Source organism: Oryzias latipes, chromosome 2 (assembly GCF_002234675.1).
Source record: "Oryzias latipes chromosome 2, ASM223467v1".
NCBI lineage: Eukaryota > Metazoa > Chordata > Actinopteri > Beloniformes > Adrianichthyidae > Oryzias > Oryzias latipes.
The window spans coordinates 25,221,802-25,230,970 of NC_019860.2; the positions used below are offsets into that span (position 1 = coordinate 25,221,802).

General features: G+C 42.7%; 1 protein-coding gene and 1 long non-coding RNA gene across 3 annotated transcripts in view; one reads left to right on the plus strand and one right to left on the minus strand.

Annotated features, from left to right (window-relative positions):
* Positions 1-5,515: 5,515 nt before the first annotated feature.
* On the minus strand, positions 5,516-6,672 carry LOC110013600. The gene is made up of 3 exons (XR_002288747.2): positions 6,374-6,672; positions 5,769-6,144; positions 5,516-5,688 (listed from the first exon to the last, which is right to left on the minus strand). It is a non-coding gene; the product is annotated as an uncharacterized LOC110013600 (long non-coding RNA).
* A 238-nt stretch (positions 6,673-6,910) lies between these two features.
* The window catches only part of olgc3 (membrane guanylyl cyclase), a 108,651-nt gene continuing 106,392 nt past the window's right edge, over positions 6,911-9,169 (plus strand). The window contains exons 1-2 of one of the 2 annotated variants that reach the window (XM_023961322.1): positions 6,911-7,138; positions 7,877-8,120. In XM_023961322.1, coding sequence (XP_023817090.1) covers positions 7,883-8,120 — 238 coding nt within the window. In that variant the 5' untranslated portion in view covers positions 6,911-7,138; positions 7,877-7,882. 2 annotated transcript variants of the gene reach the window in all.

Genomic DNA, 9,169 nt, shown 5'->3' on the forward strand with positions numbered 1-9,169 from the left:
TCACTCCAAAGTGGTAAGGCACCTGGCCCTGACGGTTTTACCACTGAATACTACAAAACCTTTTCCTCCGTGCTTAGCCCCTTCTTAAAAGATATGTATAATGAAGCCTTTCTCTCCGGCTGCCTTCCAAACACTCTCTCAGAAGCCACAATATCTCTTCTCCTTAAGAAAGACAAAGACCCTCTACTTTGCAGCAGTTACAGACCCATTTCCCTTCTCAATGTTGACTTTAAAATTCTGTCTAAAATTCTGGCTTCCCGTCTACAATGCGTTTTGTCTACCATCATAAATTTGGACCAGACAGGTTTCATGCCGGGCAGATTATCGTCGTGTAATACTAGACGCCTTTTTAACATAATTTCTTCGCCTTGCTCTGTAATGCCTGAGGTCATTCTCTCTCTTGACGCAGAAAAAGCCTTCGATCGGGTCGAGTGGAGCTTTCTATTTAACATTCTATCCCGATTTGGACTGGGGGGAGGGTTTGTCGACTGGGTTAAACTGCTTTACTCTTCCCCCAAAGCTTCAGTTCGCACTAACAATACGTTTTCTCCTTCCTTTTCTTTACATCGTGGCACAAGGCAGGGCTGTCCTCTTTCTCCTTTGTTGTTTCTTCTGGCTATTGAACCATTGGCCATCTGGTTACGCTCAGAAGCAGCCTTTATTGGCATCAAGCGTCTAGGCACAGTTCATAAGGTCTCGCTATATGCGGATGATCTTTTGCTTTACGTTTCAGACCCTATCACCTCCGTTCCCATCATCCTTAATATCCTACAAGAGTATAGCAATATATCTGGCTACAAACTTAATTATCAGAAGAGCGAACTTTTGCCCATCAATGACCTAGCCCGAATGATCCCTTCCTCTACTTTTCCGTTTCGGTGGTCACCTGGTGGGTTCAGATATCTAGGCATCCAGGTCACCCCATTATTGTCTGGGCTCTACCATACAAACTTTACCCCCCTGATTGACAGGACAGAGAGGGATTTTTTACGTTGGTCAGCTCTGCCGATCTCGCTTGCAGGTCGGGTTAGTCTGGTCAAAATGGCCGTCCTTCCCAGGTTTCTTTACCTATTCCAACATCTTCCAATCTTCCTAGGCAAATCATTTTTTGACAAGCTAGACAGGACCGTTTCATCATTTTTATGGTCGGGCAGGCCGACTCGTTTGCGAAAATCAGTCTTACAAGCCCCGAAGGATGAGGGAGGACTGGCCCTGCCAGTCCTAAGATTTTATTATTGGGCAGCAAACATCCAGAAACTTCTTTTCTGGATGAACGATGACAATGAGGCCATTTCAAGCTGGACTCAGCTGGAAGGGAAATCTTCAGAATTTTGTCTGCGCTCAATACTGTGTGCACAGCTTCCCCTTCCCAGTGTCCATACCTGCCCAGTGGTGTCCACTTCTTTGAAAATCTGGAGTCAATTCAGGAAACATTTCGGCCTTATAAATTCCACAGTCCTCACATCAGTCTACAAAAACTGCAGATTCGATCCGTCCAAAACAGATCTGTCATTCAAACTATGGCACAGGAATGGGATTAAATCAATCTCTGACTTATACACTAACAATGTATTTTCCTCATTTGAACAATTGTCAAAGAAATATGCCCTCCCGAATCAGCATCTCTTCCGTTTCTTCCAGATCAGGGACTATGTTAAAAAACTGTTTCCTCATTTTCCAAATCGCCCACCAGAAACTCTACTAGATGTTCTTCTCTCCAAAGACCCTTTTGTTAATGGATGCATTTCAAGCGTTTACAAGTCAATTTGGACAGCATCCTCAAAGCCGTCCGATACTGTCAAAACTGCGTGGGAAGACAGTCTGAACCTTAACATTACGGAACAACAATGGAGGTCGGCATTGTCTCTTGTCCATTTGTCCTCTATTTGCGCCCGCCATAGATTGATTCAATGTAAGATTGTTTACAGGGTCCATTACACCAATGCCAGACTGGCCAAAATCTATCCTTCTATTAGTGATGCCTGCAGCAGATGCCATCTCTCTCCTGCCAATCATGCCCATATGTTTTGGTCATGCCCAGTGATCGCAGCTCTTTGGACAGATGTATTTGATACACTAACGAGGGCTTACAGATACACCGTCACACCAAATCCCATGTCGGCAATATTTGGTCTCCCCCCAACTTCAGACACGCCGAGTGCACTAAAGCGGGCCGTTGCATTTACCACCCTATTAGCACGCAGGCTGGTCCTGCTGAACTGGAAGCTCCCCCGTCCCCCTTCGCATGTCCGCTGGGTCCGCGAGGTGCTTTACAATCTCAAACTTGAGAGGCTTAGGTACTCACTTCATGGCTCACTCAGGGTGTTTCATGAGACCTGGAACCCTTTCCTACAATATGTGGAAACATATTGTTGACATTTCCTCACAATCTGGAGGCTGACTGAGCACCAGTGCAACAAAAAGCCACTGCTGTTACCCTGGTTTTCTCACTTATTACTACGTATTTAATTACCTTTTTTTTTTTTTTTTTTTTTTTTTCTGGACGTATTTCTTATTTTAAAAAAAAAAAAAAAAAAAAAAAAAGCCCAAGTGGTTTGTGTTTTTTATTTATTTACTTTTTTATTTTTTAGTTATTTATTTTATTTATTTATTATTTTTTTTTTGTGTCTGACTTGGCCTCTGGGGGTTGTTGACGGGGGTGGGTGGGACGGGTTGACATGTGAGTGTTTATTTTTACACATTGCCTTTTTTACATTTCATTTTACACTCTGTATGTCTGTTTAATACAGAAAATGTTCAATAAATAAAGTTATAAAAAAAAAAAAAAAAAAAAAAGAAGGATAATGTTGGCAGAGTTCATGTTAGGTGGTAGAGATTGGCTTTCATTGATAAATTTTACCGTTTTATAAAACGTTGGTGCCAGTTGTTCCCAGAATTCCTTATAAAACTCTGCAGGAAAGCCGTCAGGCCCTGGTGCTTTACCATTGGGCATAAGTAACAGAGCTTCATGAAGCTCAGACAACGAGAGCGGAGAGTCTAAATTTGTGATTTGATCTTCGTTTAACCTGGGCAGGTTTACATTGTTGAGAAATGAGTTGATGCTTTGTTCTGATGGATTGATCTGTTGAGTGTATAAGTTTTGATAAAAGTCTTTAAACGCATTATTAATTTTTACCGCGTCATGGGTGACATTCCCTGTTTGGTCCATAATAGAAGTGATTGTTGATTTTTCTTTATTAAATTTAAGCTGATTAGCCAGAAATTTGCCAGATTTATTTGAGTTTTCATATCTTTCCAGTCGAAGCCTTTGTATCTGGAATTGTGTTTGTTTATTGATGATGTCATTTAACTGCAGTTTTAAATTTTTCAGGTCGCCCAGTATGTGTTCCTGTGCAGAAGCAGCATAAGCAGTCTCCAGGGTTTTGATTTTATTTTCTAATTCTAATAAATCTGCTTTCTCTTTGCGTTTTTTATGCGTTGAATAAGAGATGATTTTCCCTCTCATGACTGCTTTTGCTGTTTCCCAAAGAACACTTGGTGATATTTCAGAAGTATTGTTGAATTCTAAGAAGGTTGCCCACTGTTTTTTAAAGAATTCAATAAATTCCTGGTCTTTTAACAGAGACGTATTAAACCTCCAGGTTGAACCTGAGGGTGTGGGTACTTCCCTTGAAATAGTAACAGAAACTGGTGCATGGTCACTGATAATAATTGGATGAATGTTGGAACTTTTAATTTCTTTCAAAAGGGAGTTACTGACTAATAAATAATCTAAACGGGAGTGTGAATGATGAACTGGAGAAAAAAAGGTGAACCCCTTAGTGCTTGGATGACATGAGCGCCACGCGTCGCAGAGACCCAGATCATTCATGTACTGCTTTAGAATACTTGCAGACCGCCATGTACGCTGATTTGCTGCTGTGCTGAGTCTGTCAAGTTCAGGGTCCAAAACAAGGTTGAAGTCTCCTCCTCTAATGATTGTGGAGTCAGAGTGAACTGAGAGTGAGGTGAAGAATCTGTGAAAGAAGGAAGAGTCGTCAACATTAGGACCATATATGCTTGCTATACAAAAGTCCTTATTCTGAATGGATATATTAATGATTACAAATCTGCCTTCTGGGTCAGTAACTGTATCCTTATGAGTAAATGTAACATTTGTATTAATCAAAACTGCAACCCCTCTTTGTTTGGAATTGAAACTGGCAGAATACATAGCTGGATACTGGGAACAGCACAGGAGATGACCAGCTGATAAAGATAAATGGGTCTCCTGCAGTAGAGCTATATCTGCTTTAAGATCATCCAGGTGATTTAACACTTTCAATCTCTTTGGCCCAGAGCCAAGTCCATGCACATTCCAGCTAACGATGTTAAGACTGTTCATAGCTGTTCTAACCGGGAGAGTGCAAGCCTAAATAGTGCGTGTGCCCGTCCATGTGCGCGTGCACGCTGTGCGTTCCTGCTACACTGACAAGCGCTATGCGTTGTGGGTGAACGTGTCTTGGCTGTGAGCTGCATGTTGCATTCGTCCTGTGTGAGCCTAAGTGTGGTTTTTGCAGTTTATCAACGTGTATGTGCTGGATCGCGTGTGCATGCTCTTATGCGCGCTAGTATGCGCGCGCGCCCGTTCCGTGCATAAATAAATACTCACCGTGGTTGCGTTTACTTTACCTGATTCACATATGTTCCACTTATTGCAAAAATCCTTGAAAAAACTGTCGCCTCTCAACTCCACACTCACCTCTCTTCCAATAATTTATATGAACAACTCCAGTCTGGCTTCAGTCAATTTCACAGTACAGAAACAGCCCTCCTTAAAATCACTGACAACCTTCTACTCGCCGCTGACTCTGGTTTAGCCTCCATCCTCCTTCTACTCGATCTGACTGCTGCATTTGATACAATCTCACACCCCGTCCCTCTGGAAAGACTTTCAACCATTGGCATCACTGACTTACCCCTCAGCTGGTTCCAGTCCTATCTTTCAGGCCGCACGCAATTCATACAATTAAAGTCATTCACCTCTCCCACAGTTCCAATTTCCACAGGAGTGCCCCAAGGCTCTCTCCTAGGGCCCCTGCTATTCATCATTTACCTTCTTCCCCTTGGTTATATTTTCCGTAAACACAACATCCACTTTCACTGTTATGCAGATGATACCCAGCTCTACCTCTCCTCCAAGCCTGACTCCACTCTTCCACCTACCTCCCTTTCCAAATGCCTTCTTGAAGGCAAGTCCTGGTTCACTGCAAATTTCCTTAAATTAAATAGCAACAAAACTGAACTTCTCATCGTAAGAACACCCTGAATAAACTCCCTAACTTCTCCATTTCCTTCGATAACTGCTCCATCCTTCCCTCCCCACAAGTTAAGAGTCTGGGTGTCATCCTTGACAGCACTCTCTCCTTTACTGCCCACATCAATAGCATCACCCGGACGGCCTATTTCCCCCTCCGAAACATCCGCCGTCTCCGCCCCTCTCTCAGTGTCATGGCTAGCAGGGTGTGGCAGACCCAGATGCTGGAACCCGGAAGGATACTCGGCAGACAGAATGGTAAGTATAAATAGATTTAATTCTGGAAACAGAATTTGCAGGGCAGAATACGTAGGAGATGGTTGGAGGTTCTTGAGGGCGAACACCGTGGTCCAAAGGAAGCCAGAGGGACGCCGAGACAGGAAGCAGCGAGAGGTGAGTGCGGCCTTAGAGTTCCAGATGAGGGCAGAATCCTGGGCAGTAGTCAAAGCAAGGGTTAGTGAAGGAAGCGAGAACTAGAGCGAGACAACACATGAGGTGGCCAGTGAAGCACCGTGGAGTACAACGAACTAGCGTCGAGTACAGGTCCTGGTTCTCCTTAAGAGCCTGGGTCCTGATGAGGCTGATGAGGCGCAGCCGTTGTCAGCAGGTGGACTTGATGAAGAGGGCCCGGCCGGGGGCACCGTGACACTCAGTCCTCACTCCACAGCCATTCTAGTCCACAGTCTCATCACCTCTCGTCTGGACGACTGCAACTCCCTTTTATCTGAACTCCCTTACAAAGCTATTCACAAACTACAACTGCTCCAAAACTCTGCTACCCGGATCAGAACACAAACCCCCTCCACTATGCATATCACACCTGTTCTACAAAAGCTTCACTGGCTACCAGTGTCTCTCTGGATTAATTATAAAATCCTTATCTTGACCTTCAAGGGAGCCAGTTTAGCTCGTGCTGGTTTGCGACGCCTTCCGTCCGTGAAACCCGGGTTCGACTCCGGGCTGCTCCCTGTTCCCTTCTCTACCTCTGCCGGTTCCAAGCCCGGTTTGAGAAGGTTGCGTCAGGAAGGGCATCCGGCGTAAAACATTGCCAAATTTACCATGCGACTCGTTCGCTGTGGCGACCCCTGATGGGAGAAGCCGAAAGTGGAAGAAGACCTTCAAAGCCCTCCATAATCTCGCCCCTCCATATCTGTCTGACCTTATCCATGTTGCCATTCCCACCCGCTCCCTTAGGTCCGCCTCCTCACGCCAGCTTGTTACACCCACCGTTCGGTTGGTCACTATGGGGGGCAGAGCATTCAGCCGCTCTACCCCCCCGCTCTGGAACTCACTTCCCTCAGGTCTGCGGAACATGAACTCACTCCCGCAGTTTGCTAAAAATCTGAAAACCCACCTCTTCAGACAAGCATACCCCCCCTAATTCATTTTATGATTCCATTTTTTTGTTTGTTTTTAACTAAAGTGTCTTTCTTTTTATTGTATTTTTTGTTTTTGAATGCTTTTGATTGTTTTCTATCTGTAAGGCGACCTTGGGTGTCTAGAAAGGCTCCATATAAATAAAATTCATTATTATTGTTATTATTATTATTAATAGATAGATGGGTGGACAGATGGATGGATGCTTCTGATTTGTGAAAAGGACATTTCAGAGTTTTTTTCAACAACAAAGCTCTAACAAACAGCTTTTTTTCCCTGAAGCCAATAGAAGTAAATGTTTTGGTGCGTGGAGCACAGTGACCTGCACAGCTATAGATAAACTCTGCTGCTGCGTCAGACGGTGAAAGAATCACCTCCACAGATGAAGCTCTGAGAGCCACAAAGAGGATTACAGTAATTCCTCGGATCTCTTAGGCTCTACGTTTCTGCTTTCTCTGCTGATTTCTGAACGCTCCACTGCACGGATGAAACGCTGACACTAAGGTACATTTTTAACCTTCAGTTTATTCATTACACTGTGAGGAAGCAAAGGAATTAAGTTATGGTTTATTAACCCTTGTTCTATCCTAGGCACTTTACCATTGGGAGTTGGGTCATCTAGACCCACTAGACAGAGCTCTGAACCTTTTTTCTTCAATGATTTGTGATCTTCACTGGTGTCTATGGATTACATGAAATCTTTCCACCTTTATCCACCTTTGTCATGGTAGGAAGAACACCTCAATGGAAGGGGGGGGGTCATCTAAGATAGCACAAGGGTTAAGTAGTGATGGTAAAAATCTACAGTGTTACAAAAGATCAAATGTTAATGAGAGTAATATCTGAAAGTACTAAGTACTAAAACCATGAATCCTTTTTTGTGTAAATGCACAAACGTCAAATCCATAAATGTTGCTCTCATGTCATCTCTAGATTCTGAAGGATTAGTCCAGCATGTCCGGGGCTCAGGTTAAACTGTGGGGATCTTGGAGACCCTGTGATGTTTCCTGATAGTCCCTCATCAGACTCTGATGGAGGACAGGGAAATAGTTTTAAGGTGGAATCTTCAGGGTTGGGGTTTGAGCTCTTAAAAAAGGGGATCAAAATGTCTGTCAGGGGTGGATCCTTCACTCTGCCAACTGTGATTCAGCTGCTGAACTATGTTATTTTTTGTTTAGGAAAGCATTTATGATTATCTATTTAAATGGAACGTACATGCATTGTTATGAACTTTTCCTGCAGGTGACCATGATGCACTTCTGCTTTCTGCTGGTATGTCCCTGCTTGCTGTCCATCACCAGTGTTCATGCAGCAACCTTCAAGTTGGCCCTGGTTGGTCCCTGGTCATGTGACCCCATGTTTTCACGGGCAATGCCGTCTGCGGCTGCCAACTTAGCCTTGTCCCGGTTACGAAGTGACGCTGACCTGAGCAGAGGATTCTGGTACGACGTGAAACTGCTGAATGAGGACTGCTCTGCATCCAAAGGTTTGACAAACGCAGAGATCAGTTTTACCAACAAAACTGTGGTTTTTAAATAAAATGCTAAAGGAAGTTTGTAAAACTGTAAAAGGTTGGGTCCCTACCAGTTTTTAAATCTCTTTTAAAAACCTACCTCTATAGGCGTGCTTTTAATGATTTTACTGGTTCTTAAATTTTAAACATATGATTTTTTTTTTCTGTTGATTTCGTTGATTTCATTGATTTTTTTATTTTTATTGATTTCGTGGATTTTATTGATTTTACTGATTTATCAATTTTATTGATTCTAACCATTATCACCGTTTCATCTGTGTGCTGGGTTTTATTTCTCCATACTGGAAATTGTTTTTAATATTGATTTTCTCCCATATTTTTGTACAGCACTTTGTAATCTTGATTTTGAAAAGTGCTATATAAATAAAGTTTATTATTATTATTATTAAACACTAAAATCAAAAAACTCACCTGAACTGATGAATGAAGCTGACAGAATGGAATCAGTTTTATTGTTTTTTTATCGTTTACTTGTTAATGAGAGCAGTCAGAAAAATGTCCTATAATAATGATGATTAGAATTATAATTCTATTCTCCAAAAATTTTTATATAAAAGAGTTATATTAATAATCACAATAATTTATAGTATTTCTCTATTATCTGATTTATTTCAGACACAACTTTAAAACTTTGAAAAAGAGAAGCATGAAAACGGTTGCAACATAAGCTACACAGACTTGGGAACTGTGTCTGTATATTTGATAAACACTGATGGATCCATCCATCCATCCATCCATCCATCCATCCATCCATCCATCCATCCATCCATCCATCTGTCATCCATCCATCATCCATCCATCCATGCATCCATCCATCCATGCATCCATCCATCCATCCATGCATCCATCCATCCATCCATCCATCCATCCATCCATCCATCCATCCATCCATCCATCCATCCATCCATCCATCCGTCATCCATCCATCTGTCATCCATCAATCCATCCATCCGTCATCCATCCATCTGTCATCCATCCATCATCCATCCATCCATCCATGC